General features: G+C 33.6%; 1 protein-coding gene across 6 annotated transcripts in view; it reads right to left on the reverse strand.

Annotated features, from left to right (window-relative positions):
• The window catches only part of mmy (UDP-N-acetylglucosamine pyrophosphorylase mmy), a 198,882-nt gene that overhangs the window by 98,603 nt on the left and 81,289 nt on the right, over nt 1–18,990 (reverse strand). For 4 of the 6 annotated variants that reach the window (XM_035354679.2, XM_035354682.2, XM_035354681.2 and 1 more), the window contains exon 2: nt 2,403–2,704. In XM_035354679.2, coding sequence (XP_035210570.2) covers nt 2,403–2,688 — 286 coding nt within the window. In that variant the 5' untranslated portion in view covers nt 2,689–2,704. Of the gene's footprint in view, nt 1–2,402; nt 2,705–4,969; nt 5,121–11,102; nt 11,255–18,990 lie in introns of those variants that run through there. The other 2 variants (XM_035354677.2, XM_035354678.2) reach the window with 2 other exon arrangements.

An 18,990-nucleotide genomic window follows, 5' to 3' on the forward strand; every position in this document is an offset into this window, starting at 1 on the left:
ACAGCCACGGACTCTACATATTACAGTAAAAAGATCATCTACAAGCTCTAAACACTCTTTAGTAAAACTTTCCTTCCGAACTCTCTATAGCCTTCTTTTTATGGCGTTATGCTGAAACTTTATATTAGAGAATTCATTCCAATAGCAGTCTATAAAACTGCTGTCATACATTCATACTAGTGTTTCTTTCATCAAATGAATATATTAAACAAGAAAAGTGAATCAGCGGCTATTTAGAATGCAAACAGATCACTTCCATAATATCGGATTGTGGGTGTTGCACAAGATAATCACACTCTCAACTTCCAGTTTAACTAGTAAACGCAGGTTACTATTCATTATTAATTTCCACAAAAAAATTAATTCGAAGAATTTGCATAAAATCATAGCACTAACGAAACATCGCCGCGGAAAATAAGTGCAATATTCAGCTCCCAACCTACCTTTAAGATGCAACACAAATAACAATGATCCACTTTTAAGATTTTCAGTTTTGTACTTCATATATACTAAATTTGTGTAGCGGTTAATAACGGATATTTTTGCTAGTGCCCAAAATCAAGCTATATGCTTACAGTACTATACGGTGCTCGAAGTGTAACTTGTCCTTTTTCGCCAATAGTCAAACTCGGAATGGAATTATAAGCATTTAACAGTTCTTTATACATGCCAGATTGCTTAACCCTTTCCGGCACACTACCTTTTAAAGTCGGATTTTGATACATATATGTTACGGTGAAACACCGACATCTGGAGAATGTCAACTTTCACCGGTGAATGTCAACATTCACATAGTCGCTTGGTGTATGTCCGAAATATTTTCCAAATACTCTTATTTCTGACTTACACCGGTAAATGTCGACATTCACCATCAGGGGCGTAGCTAGAGGGGGCAAGGGGGGCATCTGTCCCCGGGCGCAGAATCCAAGGGCCGCCAAACTGATGTTACGACATTTTAGAATTAAATGTTTTCCATCCTTCGCAAGCAGTAGGGGGCGCGAAATCTTCAGTTGTGCCTGGGCGCTGAAAGCCCTAGCTACGACTCTGTTCACCATGTACTAATGAAGAATTTTGAACGCATAAGAATATTGCCTTTTCTTCTCCGTAATTCGGTCGCGAAAAAACGCACTTGAGACTTAAAACAAGAACTTAAGAATATAAGAACTTAAAACACACTGTACATTCAAAATGAGAAAGGAAAATAATAGAAGTGAAAAACTTACTAAATTACGTGATTCAAATCTTATTTATTGCAACAAATTAACTATTATTACACTTTGAATTGCACAAAAGGCCCTTGCTTTTACAACTGCATTTGTGGAACACTTCCTTTTGCAATGACAGCGTATACATACACTCCTATCTTTTCAACCTACACCAGAGCATATCTGTGATTGTCGACATACACCGGTGAGGGTCCAAATGTATAAGAATGCAATGCAATATTCGATCTTTCACTGACGTATTTGGTGAATGTTGACATTCTACGGTGAAAGTCGACATTCTCCAATTTCGGTCTTTCACGGTAACATATACATATATATATATAAAGTAGGCAGTCTAATTAGGCCTAGAGGAGCACACAAGTAAAATTTTGTGAAGATAGCACTTATCGTTTTAATTCTGTGGGTGTGCCCAAAGTGGCACACTGACTGAATAAAGCTTCGAAAAGAGTGCTGAAATGAGCATTGTTGTCAATGAACTGACCGATGAGATGCGGAGACTCTCAGTTGTCCTAGATGATCGGTGAGCCCGGTCTGGGCAAACCTGGGGTTCGACGTTTGATTTTAAGCAAGATTTCAAGGTAAAAATTTAAAACTAATATAGAATAAGGAGATTAGCATACAGCCAAAAAATAACATAGGAATTTCTTTTCAAACAATTCCTTTTATACCCTAAAAAATCTGGAAGATTTCTTTGAAAAATGAGGGTCTTAAAAACTAAACATGGCTAAAATATATATGGACTGGTTTGTGTTGAGCTGCCATCTACGATAAATAAAGAAGGTTCAGAGTAACCTATAGTAACCTAAGACACAATAACACGCCGAATAAATACTAATTCAGAAGTCAAACAACAAAAATCAGCGTTATACCTACAAAATTTTCAGACTGTGAAAATTTTGTAGGTATAACGCTGATTTTTGTTGTTTGACTTCTGAATTACTATAGTAACCTACAAATCCTTTCTCATTCAGTTTTTCTGTGTGTACAGAAGAAAATTTTTAGGTGTGTCCAGAGTGGACACGCTGTGCCGCAAAGGGTTAAATTACATAGAACCATTGTAATTCAGATTTGTGGTGTCCGAATATAAATAGAAATAGCTCAAATAACGCCAAGAGGAATGAATATTTTACATGCATTGTATCTCATGTCAAATCTTAAAGAGCAATTATTACTTACCAGTATCGCGATAAGCTTGCAGCTGCTCCGGAGTACATCGCGATACACCTTCGTGTAGTTCCTCAGGTATAGGTTCTAGCAACAAGTCTATTTTTTGGTTATTGTTCTCGCGATTTGCTACCGTTTCCTTAAAAGCATTTGTCAGGTCTGAGAAATCTACAGCTTGGATGTCGGCAACTAAGTGAGCTTTCTGATCACCACTTAGACGTGACCAAAATTTCAAGAGGTGATCTTGACCATACGTAGCCAGCTGTTTACGGAGATCTTCTACGTCGGCGGAAGGCATTTTCCTGCAAGATGTCCTGGAAATACAAATAAAATAATATCAGAAAACCAATTCGTTCATAAAATTCTGCAAGAAAATGGTTTGCATAGAATAGATGATGGTAGTTTAATATTATAACTGTTGAAAATTTTGCAACGAAGAAACTGCAATAATAATGAATCCTAAAGTAAAACAGTTACCAACTTGAGTTGTGAAAGAAAATTCTGAAAAAACGTGTTTTGACCTTCGTCTTTAAAAAAATTTCACTGTGCGGTTCAAGCTTAGTGGTTTGAATTCAGTTAGATTTGCTTCTCCGCATTTTTTTAATACCAACAATTACACAGGAAACTAACATTCAAAGTAATTTTTGAACAGTACTCAATACTTCTGCTCCGATTTGCGATCTAATAAGAAAAATGGTTCAAAGAATTTTAAATATCTATATTAACAGAAATACGTAAAAAATTTAGTATCGAGTAAATTACAAAGTAAAATTATAAATATAATTAAATATAATTAATAATTTAAAGCCAATTCCTTTATAATAAAGACAACGAAAAACGTTGTTTGTCTTCTGAATTACCAATTCCTTTATGTTTGCTTAGAAATTCTGCCTATGAAGTTTAATACATTAATACATTATTCTGTCTTATATTCATGATCCATGGAGATTATATCCAAGTTAACATGATGTCTTACATAAATCTAAGTCCGTTTATGAAGAAACTGGTTGTAATAAATTTTGCATCATATGACGTTAAATTTGTTTTCTATTCCAAGCCAATCACTGATTATATTTTTCCCGTTTATTCCTCCATCTAACTCGTAAGAAGCATTGTATGTCTCCCATTAAAATTTCCAATAATAGTTTTTTCTCTTAAGTTCTGCCCTCGTGGGTTTATACGACGCGAAAAACGTAGTTTGTGCTATCTCTTTTCACTGAGATAAGCATGTTTGCATATTATTATAAAAACATAAATTTCTGCTGTCATCAAAAACGAAAGTCAGTTATCTTTTCTTAAGCAAACTCACTCTTCACAGAAAAAGATAAATTTTCATATTTTTAGTAATGCCCATATTTTTAAATATCTAACTTTAAAGTTTTTTTAATTATTGCAATTTATCTTAAGATCCTATTAAGTGCATGCTAACAGTATAAAATAAAGCTATTAATTTTAAAGCAAAGACGTCGCAAAAATATAAATGTTTAATTTAAAGACGTGCAATAATATGTAAATATGCAGAAAGGAAATCTGTTGCTCTCTGTACTCAAATTTTGAATACGTGCCATGGGATCCTTTCTGTTATTGCGAGCAATACTTCGAAAATACATTAAAAAGTAATTAAATATTATACAATACATTTAATTTTTTTAATTAGATTGGATTATTTGATTATCGTAATGCCGTTACGGATTTGTCGATGAGCAGTAAACAACTAATCCATAAAAGGAAAATGAAAGCCTCATAAAGCCAGCTCACTCAACCCGAGAATAGAACTTGGGACAAGTGTTTCGAGTTTTTAGTTACTCGTCCAGTAGCCAGCTTGACTTTGAATTGCAAACATAATTTTCCCGGGAATAAATTTAAAAGATTTTACTTTTCTTTACACGAATTCATATTTTGGCTCTTGCTATGTACCTCTTAATATATGTATTTTTAATTTTGAAGATTTAATTAACATACTCTATAGAGAATTTTAAAATGTCCTTTTTTTAAAAGAAGTTTATCAAATATCAGGTTTCCTTCAAATTCCTGTACATGAAAACATCGTACCATCATACATTTCTCACTATGCAAGTTAATAAACATCAAGAATTGCTTTTTGCATAACGTGTGAAAATTATATAGTTGAAAATAATAATCAATAATTAAATCTATTGTTATCACAATTATTTTGAACCATAAATATTTAAAATTTAAAGACCATAATTTTTTTTATAAATTCTTTAACAGTTCCAGATAAGTTGCATTTGCAGTTGAACTCTATTTTATTTTTATTTTTAAAAGATACACATGCAAATATCCATGACATATTGATAAATAATTCAAGAAGCATATATACGCGTAACTGAAAATGAAAACATTGGGTTATTTCGTTATTGCTAACGCGAATCAATCGGAAAAGTCACAGTTGTTAGTCTGAAACTGAAAACTAAACCAATAAATTTATAATTCAAGTAACTATCAAGAATAACTGAACATTCTAAAGCGAATAATTAAAACAAAAAAATTGGAATTAATAAAAATCATCTAAACTTAATTTAAGCATACATTGCAATATAAAACTTACAAATACTTACATCGTCTAAAATTTAATATCCTTAAAGCTGTTCCACGGAAATATAAAACTGGCAATACCGCTCGTAGACACAGAAAAGCAAGGTTTCCAAAAGAAACTAAACAACCCGCTGTTCGCTTTTATATGTCCGATACCACGCTTAATTGCAATGCAACTGACGTGCGGACGGGTTTAGCGGCCTTGTCACCGAAGGAAAAATTGCCACGAATTTAAAATCAAATTACTATCGAAAAATGCTGCAGGATGCCAGACTAGTATTTTCATAAGATGAGGGCGTGACCTACAAGACTAGCGCAGTACTATACCGTCTGCGATGAATGATAAACATATTGGAATAGCAAGATATGCAACTTGATATTCTTCGAAGACCGTTTTATACAAACCTGACCATTCACATTAAAAACAAATGGACGGAATCGTTTTGTAGGTCGCGCAGAACTTTATTAGAAAATGAGATTTCATACTGAGCAGCGAGATGTTCTTTTGTTTGTTAAATATTTTTTCTGTTAATTTTTTATAATCCTATACTCCTCATTTATTTTCAGAAAATAAATATCACTAAGGAAATTTATATCGTAAAAAGATAACTTGAATTTTAAATATTTTGTTAAGCATTTATTTCCTATAAATGTCTAATGTTATTCCGTTGTAACGACACACTTTATATACAGTTTACATTAAAATAGGCTAATGGATGTTTTTATTACAATTATTACTATTTTGTTATTTTTTTAAAGATAAAACTTTTTTTGAGGGCCGTAAAAAATCGCCAAACTATTGTTGATGCCAGTGCTGCCAAAAATAATTGCGGCAACCCTAACGCAAGAAAGGAAGTATAATAAGTAAATAACTATCTAAGATTGATGTTTTAATTTAGATGAAAAGTTAGTTTCATATTACTTTTTTATTATTATAATTTATATATAAAAGGCTAAACATAACTGAATGGAAGCATAAGAATAAATAACTATTCAGATCATTATTATAATTTAGTATGTAAAAATTGCTAAACATAACTGAATGGATGCCTGCATCGCTATTTCGCTACCGACTTATCGCTAAAGCATAATTTCATCTCGTTGGTTGTTCAAACATAATTTTCTATAACGAATGATGCCTTTTCTTTGAAAACATTCTCGGTAAATTGCAGAATCGCCAACTTATTTGTTTCCCGCTTTTTACAAGGGTAAAACCTATTGGATTTTTGTCAATTTTGTTTTACTTTTTAAGTGACAATAGGTCGATGTGTCGACATAGATAAAGTCAAGGGTGTGCGCAGTGCCATTTTTGTGCAATTCTGGGATTTTTTTAAGCGAAAATAAGTCGATGTGCACATGGATACCGAGTATGTGCAATTCTTAAAAACGCGTCAAGCAGTGGGGGATTCTGCCACTTCACCCAAAATTCTATCGCAGACTTTTCATCATGGGCAATTCCCAAATTCCATAGGATATCAACAAAGTATTAAAAATTAAGTTTAATTTAGTATATAAAAATTAAGTTTAATTTTTAAACTAGTATTTCAATGGCGTCTTAAGAAATATAGAACTATATATAAACTTACGCAATCTGAAATCAGCGCGCACGCTAGATTTGGCGCGCTGTTAAATAGGCGCGTTTGCTAGATTTGGCGCTTTAGCGCATACATTTTCGCCGCTATTTTCTTTACGGCCCTCAAAACGGAATAGTATTTTTTTTTTTTTTTTTTTAATTAAAGAAACACTATAAATTCCCCGTGTACCACATAGTATCACATGGGGATTACAGAAGTAAGTATGAAACACAATACAAAATAAACATAAGAAAAAACTGAAATAAAATTAAGGATGATTACAAAGTTTTACAATGAATTGACAAAAAAAGTATTAAAAGCACTTCTCTCGGAAATAAACTGGTAAAATTCTGGAGGCCAGTTAATATTAAAATTTTTCAGTCCCAGTTTCAAGTCTTTTCTTTCGCACTCATATTTAGGACACAGAAGAAGCACGTGTTCAACATTCTCCTCGCCACCGAGGCTACAATCACAGACAGACTCGGGGCTCAACTTAAATCTGTTCAAATAACTTTTGAAATTTCCATGGCCAGTAAGAAAGTGGATTAATTTATAGTTTGTGAAGAAGTGATGACATGACATGACAATCTCATCTTAATAGAAAGGAAAAATCTCTTAGTTAAGCTCCCATTATTTGAATTAATCAATTCGTGGTTCCACGACTATATAAACAAATATAACGAATTCAACAGAAGACAAAAAATTAAACAGATAATATTACAGAAAATGGTGAAATATTTCAGTTCATTAGAAATTTAGACAGTCGTTCACAATTCAGATGCATGCAAAAAAGGAATAAACTAAGTTCAAAACACATCAATATATAAAGTTTAAATTCAAAGCACACGAATATATAAATTAAAGTTTTGCCAAAATCTGAAGTCTTAAGTTCGCTTTTAATTGCAATGAAAGACACTAGGACACAAGTTTCTTGAAAACTTACTAGTTTTCGAAAAAAGGGTTATAAATAAGAACTATCAGTGTAAACAATGATTTTAATTTGTAGAATTTTTATCGTTTAAAATGAATTGGGACTTCACAATTTCAGCATTTTAATGAGGCATTCGGAAACATTTTACGCATAAGTTAGTTTATCAAAACTATACTAATATCTGGAATCTCCTGGATATTAATTACATATGATATTTAAAAAATTATATGATGGCAGGATTGGCTTGGTTATTGGTTTATTTAATTATGGTAAAGCATTCGAGGGCTACCTGCCTAAAGGGAGGGAGGACTAAGGGAAATTGGATCGTATACATGCTATACAAGGAGGAAACACGAAAGCGCCCATACAGCCAGACTGTTCGCCGGGATTTGAGCCCCAGGGCGAATGACCAGTGTTCAGCGACTTTACCTAAAGGAATTTTTTCTTCGTTTTTCACGCGACTTTTTTTTCTGAAAAAAAGAATAAAATTTTTTTAAAGCGACTGAGGTCTACGTGATGCAAATTATATTATGCATTATTCCTAAAACTATTCGTCTTTATAAAAATGAAATGCATATTTTCAGTATAAATTAAATTTTGATTAGGAAAAGAAAGGTACCTAAAAAACATGGCAAAGACTGCTCAGTACCATTACTGGAAAGATATCAGCACTAAAAATCTATTAAGCTGATAATGTATGATACTACTAAGCTGATATTGTAATCGAAATCAGATGAATTCATCGGATATTAAATTAGCAAATTATAACCAAATCAATCAAATTAGATGGAGACTTCACTTGTTAAACAGCTGAAGATTGCATGAAATTATTTCATACTAGCAGCAGCAATTTTTCTTTTGGGGGTGAGGAAAGTTTGCTTCCATTTACATGCCGAGCAGAATAAAAAAATCACTTTTAGACTTCTTTAAATTTTTTAACACTAAGCCAAAAAAGAAATAATTTTCTGAAAATGAATGCGAAAGACAGTCTGTAATCTGATTTTCGATTTTCCTGAAAATAAAGAACGTGTCAAATCTTTAACATTTTTTTCTCGACTCGGTAATTCTGCGTATTGGTCGTTTAGGCATGGTCGTGCGTATAAATTTTACGTTGCCAGAACGTAATCTTATTTCGTAACCGAAAATTATGCTATACTTTCGAGGCGTTTAAAAACCAGCGACTTATATAGGAAAACACATGCATATTGATCGACTTAATAGAAGTTCGGAGATCTTTTGTTTGGCGTTAAGAACTTCAGTTTCACGTGTTCTTTAACAGGGTGGTGCGTTTTCAACGCAAAAGTGTACGGTATGAAACAAATTACCCTAGCAATAGTAATTTTGAAGCAAACTGGAAAAATGCGAAAACCATTGCTTTTGGTTTGGTTTTACTAGCACCAGTTCGTGAACTTTTGTTGTTGAATTTAAAGGGCTAAATTTGCATTTGAAAGTAAATATTTCCCTACTTAATGCGAATTTTAACACCACTTACTTCACACAGCAGTGTAGTAGTTGGATTAGCACAAAATAATAATAAAATAAACTGAACATACTCTTTGTTCACACGAACGAAAAACCGTACTCAGCTCAAACGAGAGCATCAGGTGATGGTAAAAGCTGGCGTGTCACTCTGAAGATCGAAGAGTGTCACTACTGATATACGTGTCATAGATTATCTACCGCTTCTCTAAAGTAAATGATGAAACAAAATTTTTGAACGATTGGGAGTATAAATCTAGCTCAATTTGGGGAAAAAAATGCTTTATAAAAATAGAAATAACCCAAAAACTGTTCTTCGTAGTAGCTAGAATTCAAGGTTGCTTTTTAGGAAATGCTGTTCTCTAAATTTAGTAAAAGTTATAGCTAAGAGTGAAAACACAGATATTATATACGATTACATTTCTACTTAAATAAAAATTTAGTTCATTTAATTTCTCTAAAATTTGATTACTTACAATAATTTCTTTTTATAACATAGCTGATGAGTATTTTAATTGGAAACTGAAAACCCAAAGCGCAAAATTATGCATGTACCCGATGTTTTACAAATAAGACATCAGATACATGCATAAGACGAACCGATGTCTTACTTGTAGGATTTTTACCACAGCATTCTGTAGTGTATCGTACATTTTTACAAAGAAATTATAGAGACATTAGGTTTAATTGGAAAAAAAACGGAGAGATGAAAAATTAGCAACCGCCTTCGCCGAGAATCGAACCACGGACCTCTGGAATACCGGCCCAGCGTGTAGAAGCACTACACCACGAAGGCACGCTAGGAAAGCGGACGAAATACTCCCCTTTTTAAAAGGCAACTGGAGTTTTTAGGGGACCCAATCGCCAAATCCTGGGTGTGGAGAATCCTCATCCAACATCCTTTTAATTCAGGCGCCACTATAGAGACACTAGTTTTTTTTTTTTTTTTTTTTTTTTTTTTTTTTTTTTTAAGCAGGCAAGATGAAAAATAGCAAACGCCTTCGGCGGGAATCGAACCACGGACCTCTGCAATATCGGCTAAGTGTGCTGACCACTACACCACGAAGGCACGCTAGGAAAGCGGGAGAAATATCTTATAAAATGAATAAACTACTAATAAAATTCTAAAGAACTCCGTTTTTTTGGTAACCAGTGGGAAACATAGAAAATACATATTTACGACTGATATTAAATGTTTAAGAAACTAATACATTTCAAAAAATACTTCAGAAGCAAAACTACAAAAAGGGGCATCCCCCCCCCCACTATTACTGTCCATGCTAAAGAAGAGCGACATGTGTTTGATGCCATGAAAATCGCATGTGAATCAACCGTTCAGCCGCTGGTAGGCCTACAATTATATCCAGAAAAAAAAAAAAATTCGGTTTCATTTTTATATTTTTTCAGATTTAAATGACATTGTTAAAATTTATAACGAAAACTAAAATGATTTGTGTTCAAAAATTTCACATTAAAATTCTTAATCTTTATTTTATTACTCTTTATTCTTATTACTGCCCAGTTTCATATATTCATAAAAGCAAAAATAGTAAAAAATGAACTATAATCTGAAAGAACCTTAAAATAGTACAGCTGGAATTGAGGCCAAATCCCAGAATAATTTTTTCCAGCAGAAATACTCTCCAATCCGCCCATCCTATTAAATAATTAATAAATTGAAAAATGCACAGAAGATAAAGCCACCAAAAATTTCTGCAAAACTTTTAAAGTCTAGCGCTCGATCTCAACCGAGCAAATTGTGTGGAATTCCACAGGGTCCCTTAAAGAGTGGCTGAGAAAAATGTGTGGAATTGTACATAATTTAAAAAGGTACGTTTGGTTTGTTTATGGCAAAGCACTCGATGGCTATCTGCTTAAAGGTAGGGATGCTTTCGTGGAGGACCTTTGAAGGAAAATGGATTGTACTAATGTTACATATGGGGAGAATCACGAAAACTCTCATGCAACCAGCCCATTCGCCTGGAATCAAACCCTGGTCGAACTACCAGTGTTCACAGCGACTTTTACTGTTCAACCAGAGGTAAAATTACATTTGCAGAGTGCGCTAAAAATGAAACATTTCCTAGAGATATGGGAATCATAAAAGTTTGGCAACTACTTGTCTATTATTAGGACAATTTTAAGCAAACGCAAAAGTGGTGATTTACTTACTCAGGATAGTTGATAGAATCCATTCGCAAAACTGTAAAGACTTCCCAATGATGTACCCGGATCGTGAGGAAGAAGAGAGTTAAAGAGTTTCAAAAACTTATCACCTTAAGAGAATTCTACTGCAATTTTTTCTAGCACACGCCTTAAAAGCTACGGCAAACGAACTGTTGCTTTTTTAGAATGTTCTAAACAACAGGGTTAATAACAAGGATTCCTAAACAGAGATTAGGAACCCATTAAACAGAGATTATGAAATACGGATAAAGTCATGCCTTCCACGGTTGAAACCAAGTCAAATAATATAAATCTTTGTATTATTATCTACCATAAAGCAAGATTAACAGAGAAATATTTTACCACAAGCAACAAAAGAAACGCTAAAAATCTCAGTCGCTATCAGTTCATTTGTCTAGCACGCACTGCCACGGCAGTCAAATATTTCGTTTTATATCTTGCTCTTGGGTGTACAAATCCTTTAAGAAAATAACTACTTTTACAATCATAAATAATGTAGACTCTAGCGTAGAATCTTTTGGTTACGCAAGCTTACTTTTTTACAGCAAATTGCTAAGAATACACAAACCCATGCACTGATACGAGTTCACAATTGCGATAGATGCAGGAAATTTAGCACCAGGTACATTAATACAGTACAAAGGTAAAACACCGAAGTTCTGGCTAGTTAAAGAAGACTAAAGTAAACACACCGTAATTATTACAGTGAAGATCCAGATATAATGGCTATCTGGAAATCATAACGCATCCGAATAGTCTATAACCAAGATAAGTCTGGATTCTCTTTATCTAAAGGCCAAATACGCAATAATTATGTAAATGAAGTAGCCTTGATGTTTTTGTTTTCTTTTGCTTATATCATATTTCAATGAAGAGATTATAGAGTTAAAAAGAACAAAATACTTTTTACTTTCTTTAAACAAACAAGGAAAAAAAAAATTGAACGGTTTCAGATTTTAAATTACGTTCAAAGGGGCCTTTTTTTTTAACATTTTGTGTGTTACCTTTATTTATTACATATCATATTCTTCGAACTTAAACCATAAAATTCAGTTCAATAGCAATGCCGCAAAATGATTTTAAAATGAGCCTATCTTTTATTTTTAAGATATTAAAAATCTTTTGATCATTTTTAAACATCCAATAGACCCCAAATTGAATTATTCATAATTAAATTATTTTACAAAATCAGTTTCTAATTTCAGTTAATTTGTATTAAAAATTGAATAATAAAATAAGCCATTTAGTAATCTTTACATAAATGAATCATCTTTCTTTAAAACATGTAAGGAATTTATAGTGTTTTGATGACACTGTTGGGAAATTGTTAAAAGAAATAAATTGTATTTTTAAAACTAAATTCCTAGCCTCAGAATAAATAAATATGTTTTCGTAACATGAGAATGCTGCAGGCTTTTTTATATATTTAATATTTAGTTGTAAAAATTTGACATTATGTTAACAATTCTTTATATCATTCAAAAGGTAACTCAAGAAGCTCTTCTAAAATTCTATCTTTCTGCTCACACAATTAAAAAAAAAATCTGAAAGGCCTCAGATTTTAGCAGTCACTCAAAGAGGCTAAAAGTTTATGAATGCATAGATTATCAATACAGATGGGGCAGTGGAAATAGCAAAACATTTTATAAGATACTGACACCAGAAAGTTATATATCTTCTATATATTTGAAAAATGAAGAAATATATCATGTAATTATGTAAAAATATTAAAATGTTTTCAATTAGATATATCATGAATTAAATGCATTTTAAATCAATCAGATTAAAAATTAAAAAAAGCATTGTTAAGAATTGTGTGTAATGCTTTTAAATAGCTTGGCTTATTAGTCAATAATATATTAGATTTTAAAGGTAAATATATTAAATTTTGCCAAATGACAAGACTTGAATGAAAAGCGAAACAAGTTTACGATTGACATTCCGATACAAAGTTCCGCGCGCTGGACATAAAAATGTTTTTTTGTGTATAACGTTACCATTGCTCGCTTTGAAATCCTTGAGTTTGTTAATCAAAAATTCGTTAAAGTTTTACAAAATATGAAATCGATAATAAAACAAATTTCAAATTTGGGCTTCCAGATGCCCATATTTGCAGTAGGATTACGTCATTCAAAATTGGATGGCTCTAGGTACCGTTGTTTTATCACAATGCGAGAAATAGAAACGCATTTATGCCTATTCTTCATTGTTTAATTTCTTCAAATATTATACAAGACGATAATATTTGGTGGCAACAGTTTGAAAAGTGAAACGGACATTCAGAGTGATTCGACGTAAAATCGCAAAACGAAAACAATAGTCCTTCAAGGACAAAGCCCCTTTGGACTAAAAAACAAATTTTTCGATCCCAAAACATCCTTAACGAAGTGTTTACAAAATTTTTTAACCGTTACATTATATTAATTTACGTCACGTTACGCTATGCTACCACGTATTTGTCAAATATGCAACATGGATAAGTATTGCTATTTTGTAGAACTTTTTCATTCGCGCCATGTCGCAAACTAGTTCTCAAATTGTCACCATTCGATGCGACATAAAATATTTGATATGCTTTTCAAATTTTAATTCTCTTGGTTACTTTATTGAGCGATTTAAAAGCAATCCCTCACTTCTTAACTGCAACCATTTTTCATTATATAGAATACTTTAAAAATGTAAAATACGATTTTATAAGATACGCAATTAATAACTATGAAAATTTGCAACCTTCTATCCTTAATAATGTGACAGAATTTGAAATCCATTTCATTTATAATACATTCAACTCAAAGTTTTAAGAGCATTTCCAGTATTATTATAATTAAAGAGGCTTCTAACGCCACATATTACATATCTTGCATAGAATTCTGCCCCCTCCCTCCCTGGTAATATTAAACAACGAAACTATTTTATTTAAACAAGCAACATTCCCTCTTTGGAAACATGCAGCAAAAATAAATCTCAATAAAATACAAATTCTGCAAAATAAAGCCCTTCGCGGAACAGAAGCATTAAAACTAAAGTCTTTTACTTATCATTTATTCAAACATTTACATCAAAACAAGGAAACAACGCTTCTCCCATTATCTTCTTTTACGAATACTAGGGATATTAACCGATGCTCTTTAGCAGAATAATGCGACTTATCAAACAAGATTTTTCTCATGCTTTATTACTCTAAAAGATGACACCCAAGACGAAGTAAAAAATCATTCTTATAGGAATTGTGGTGCTTAATTGTCCGTTAGGTTTAATAATAAAAAACATACAAAACCATTTTTAATTTAAGTAGCCTAACGACACTGAATTTTATATACATATATTTATATAAAGATTACCTTCACTGTTCAGTATACTAAATTATTTGGATGCACTGAATTCACACTATTGCACGGAATAGAAGATTTACAAATGCCTTACAGATCAAGCAAGAATCACACTAATGCGAAGTATATTAAAGGTATGCTTAACAAAGAGACTTCGTGGGAAACTTTGAGGAAAGCTAGCCCGTATTACGTCAAAACGTATAAAGAAAAAAAAAAAATTTACAATAACCTGACTGCCAGGAAGAGAAATCGCTATCTTAAATACATTTAATGAGTATAAATTGGTTGATTTATTTAAAACAAGCAGATGAGCGTTTTGCTCACAGCGAGACTCATTTGCCGTGAAAAATAAGGATTACACTCATATTTATTAAACATGATTTTTAAAATATGTATCGAAGGCAGCTCTTTTTCGGGTTTCATCAAAATCAGGGATGAATTTATAAGGTATTTCGCCCGCCTTCTTAGCATGCCTTCGTAGTGTGGTGGTCTGCACGCTGGACGCTTATTTCAGAGATCCGTGATTCGATTCCCGGAGAAGGCATTGCTCATTTTTCACTTCTCCTGCTTCTTAAAAAAAATAGCCTAATATCTCTACAGTGGTGCCCGAACTAGAAGGGCGGTGGATGATAATTATCCACACCCAGGATTTGGCGACTGGTTCCCCTAAAACCCCAGTCGCCCTTTAAAAGGGGGAGTATATAAGGTATTTCTCCCGCCTTCTTAGCATGGCTTTGTAGTGTGGTGGTCTGCAGGCTGGGCGCGTATTCCAGAGGTCCATGGTTCGATTCCCGGCGAAGGCGTTACTCATTTTTCAAGCTTCCAAAAAATCCTAATGTCTCTACAAATTTACCAGAACTCAGTAACACAAATTACGGCCATTTCTAGAGAACACTTGCTGGTAGAGGTCGTGAGGTTATTTGAATATGGCAAAGCACAGGAGAGCTATCTGGATCAGGTGAAGCATTCGAAAAGGCCTTTAACATCCAATTGACCATTTTTACGTTCTGATTTTGGCAACACTGGTTGAGAAAAAGAATTGAGGTAGTTTATGAACTTTACATTACACCAGTATATAATATGTCAATGTTTGGTAAGATCAAGTTTTTTGCTTTTGTAAAAGCTTTAGAATTGTAATACAGCTATTAACAGTCATGTTTAATCATCTTTTCTGGTTAATTTAAATGTTCTGTTGTTGTTTCTCATCCCCATGACCAGCACAGCTAGGTCAAGTCCAAGAGCCCATTCACACTGAAAGAGTCCAGTAAAAAAAGGGGTCTTGAACGAGATCCTATCTGGTAAACCCTAGACAAGATAAGATGTGATCAGGAGAAGCCTGTGCGGTAGAACACTTAGTGCATATTTCAAAGTATTTATTACCACCGACAAAAGTCACTGATAACAGATCGCCATTAAGGAATCTAGTAAGTGCAGTTTGATGTCGTCTATTCCTGCTTGGTAATGTCCTTTAATTTCTTATTGCCTTACGAAGTTTTTTAATGGTACTCAAAATTCCACTTATTTAAATTTATTTTTAGTAATTCACGGCATTTGGTTTTATCGGGTCAGTCCATAAGTTCGTGCGCATTAAGAGTATGCGTGACATTCACTATGATGCATTTACTAAAACAATCCAATTTTGAACCTGTTGAAACTTGTCATCGTTTGACTAACATATTATTCAGTTCATCACCAACTTTCGTAAATATCGAACGCATTTTAGTATCCATAAAAGGTGAATATAGGTAATCAGTACAAACGTGCGGTGCTACATTTTTTGTTTTCGTGTGGTGAATCTGCCAGGTTTGCAGCGATAAAAATTAATAGTGTACATGGAGAACAAACTATTAGTGTAAGGACTGCCCAGAAATGGTTTAAAAAATTTAAAGTTGGAAAAAGCAACATGGATGATGATCCCCGTTCGGGACGTTTTGAACTGTTAGAACCAAATCAAACGATTTATTCAGAAGTTTATAGTGAACAACTTTGTCGTCTGAACTCAGAATGGATCAAAAAACGCCCACGATGGGTGAATATCAAGTGTTGTTTCATCGTGATAACGCTAGACCGCATACGGCTGGAACAACGCTGCAAAAAGTGAGAGAATTTAATTGGGAGCTTTTGCCACATCCTGCTGACTCTCCAGATATTGCCCCCCCCCAAGGGATTTTCACTTATTTCGTGCCTTACAAAATTTTTTACTGGGAAAAAAATTAAATTCTAAACAGGATGTACACAATGAACTTTCAAGTTTTTATGCATCAAAACCAGAGTCTTTCTACAGTAATGGCATAAAAAAGCTGCCTGTAAGATGGCGAGACCTTGCAGGTAACTAAGAAAAATATATAATTATATTATTTAAAAATTTACCAAAAAATGCGCACGAAATTATGGACTGACGCAATACTTTTGAATTTGAATTTTACTTTTACCCTTGCCTACACGGATGACAAAACACGAATTGAATAATTGAAAAGATAGGTTTGGAGGCAACTTCCCCTTGATGTCCGTCTCCTGCCTTCTCAACACTTACTCACACTTCTGCATTTTTATAATTTCCTAGGATTAAAAAAATTTTTTTGAAATTATATATTTGTTCATGGATTTTGATACTTTCACTTGATTTACATATGCTCTCAGAATTTAAATGATAGTTTAGATTAGTTCGCAGCAATAATTAATCTTTTATTTGTTTGCAATTAAATTCATTAACTTTTAATTTGCTTTTTACGAATAGAGAACGTTTATTGAATTCAAATTTAATTCCTTGCAGCAATGGCGCAAGAGAATTACTTAAATTTAATTTAACTTTACTATGTCTTCTTTTAAAAAAACATTATACGTACATACATGTTAAAAATGACCGCATGTGTAACTTTGCATTATAATGAACATGTGTTCTCATAGGTGTTAAGGAACACTGGCTCGTTTCCATGTTACACAAGAGTCAAAGCACGAAAACCAACCGTACAGCCCACATTTTCGAACCTCAGCCGAACTTCCAGCATTCAGCCAAATTCATCGATCGATTTAGCATTCATCGATCTCAATCATTCAGTAAGGCGAATTAGAGTGATCTATAGTATCGATTGTTACTTACGATAAAGCATTCGAGAGTTATTTGCGTTAAAGAAGAAACGTTTGTACAGTACTATGAGAACGATTTTATACTATGGATGGAAAAAAGCTGTTCCTGTAACCAGCCCATTCATTCGCTAGGGACTGAGCTCGGAACACACCATCGGTCTTCGCTGACCTCAAGTTCTCAGTTGGCTCGAACATGTGTTCTGATAGTAACATCAGAACAAGCCCACAATGCATGATTGCGCCTGTCGTTGCCATAATGAGGAGCATCATAGAGATGACACTACAACTCCGCTCAGTTTCGCTCCTAATTTTGATGGAGGGACGGCTCCAAGGGTCTCCCACTCCTTTTTTTACCATCAACTTCTCTACAGGAATTTTGGCTCGCCGCACATTTAGAGTGTCTCCGTGCCGCAAAGACACACACTTACAAACATCCATGTCTTCTCCGGAATTCGGACCTGGCTTCTTCGGTATTACTATACCATCTGGCTGGCGCTCGCATATGTACTAGATTTAAGAGCACGGTGGTTTGTGTCTTGTATTGCTAAGCAGACGTAATCAAACACTTACGCATAAGTTTATTCCTTCTTCCTGTAGTACCTCTATTTTTACTTCCTTGTACGAAGTAAAAAGGAACTATTGTAATCGCAAAAAGTTTCAGGCAGCATATTTCAACGAAAACATCCATTTTGACCGCTATCGAATGCAATTTAACGATGTTTTTGCGTTACACTGCACATAAGGACAGAATAAAACTCTTTTCCTCCAAAGAATTACAAAGAGAATTTTTCGTGGTGTCTCTACCTATGTATATATTTCGCATAACTCAAAAGCGAGTACCCTCAGAACGTTGAAATTTTGTATAATTTTGTATATAGGACTGCTATAACGTGTAGATGTGCACCTCGTATTTTGGTTGTAATCGGCCGCACCAAATGTATATATTTATACATATATATCCACTCTGGAACCCGGCTCAGTAATCTCAGTTTCTTTACTGTGCATTTTTTGCTTTAAAAATGTTTGAATTATGTTTTTCATATCTTCCGGTTAAGGTTTTTATGCCTTTAGGAAGTAAGTCTACAAGCAATATTTGTAGAATTATCAACAATTTAAAAGCTGTTTAAGTGGTGTTAGGCGTAATTTTTACATAACATGGCGGACATATTTGTTCACATTTGAAACGGCAGAATAGTAGATTTGCTGCCAATCTCATGGAGGTAGGAAAGGGAGGAGGAGCCATTCCGCGCTAGAAGTGAAGCACTGCTTTGAAGCTTGGGTCACCAGACGGGGTGTTATTTGTTTACATTCAGTAGCTCGCTTGACAAGATTCTGATAGTATTTCGACACACGACAGTTCCATAGAAATCGAAAGAGTGACACTCTCGCATGAAAGAAACATTCATAGTGGGATGGATAATAGCAATTTGTATAGTTTACTGACATTTACGCAAAAA

Source organism: Stegodyphus dumicola, chromosome 4 (genome assembly GCF_044657685.1).
Source record: "Stegodyphus dumicola isolate Sdum_Otavi_A_Nest chromosome 4, ASM4465768v1".
Classification (NCBI taxonomy): domain Eukaryota; kingdom Metazoa; phylum Arthropoda; class Arachnida; order Araneae; family Eresidae; genus Stegodyphus; species Stegodyphus dumicola.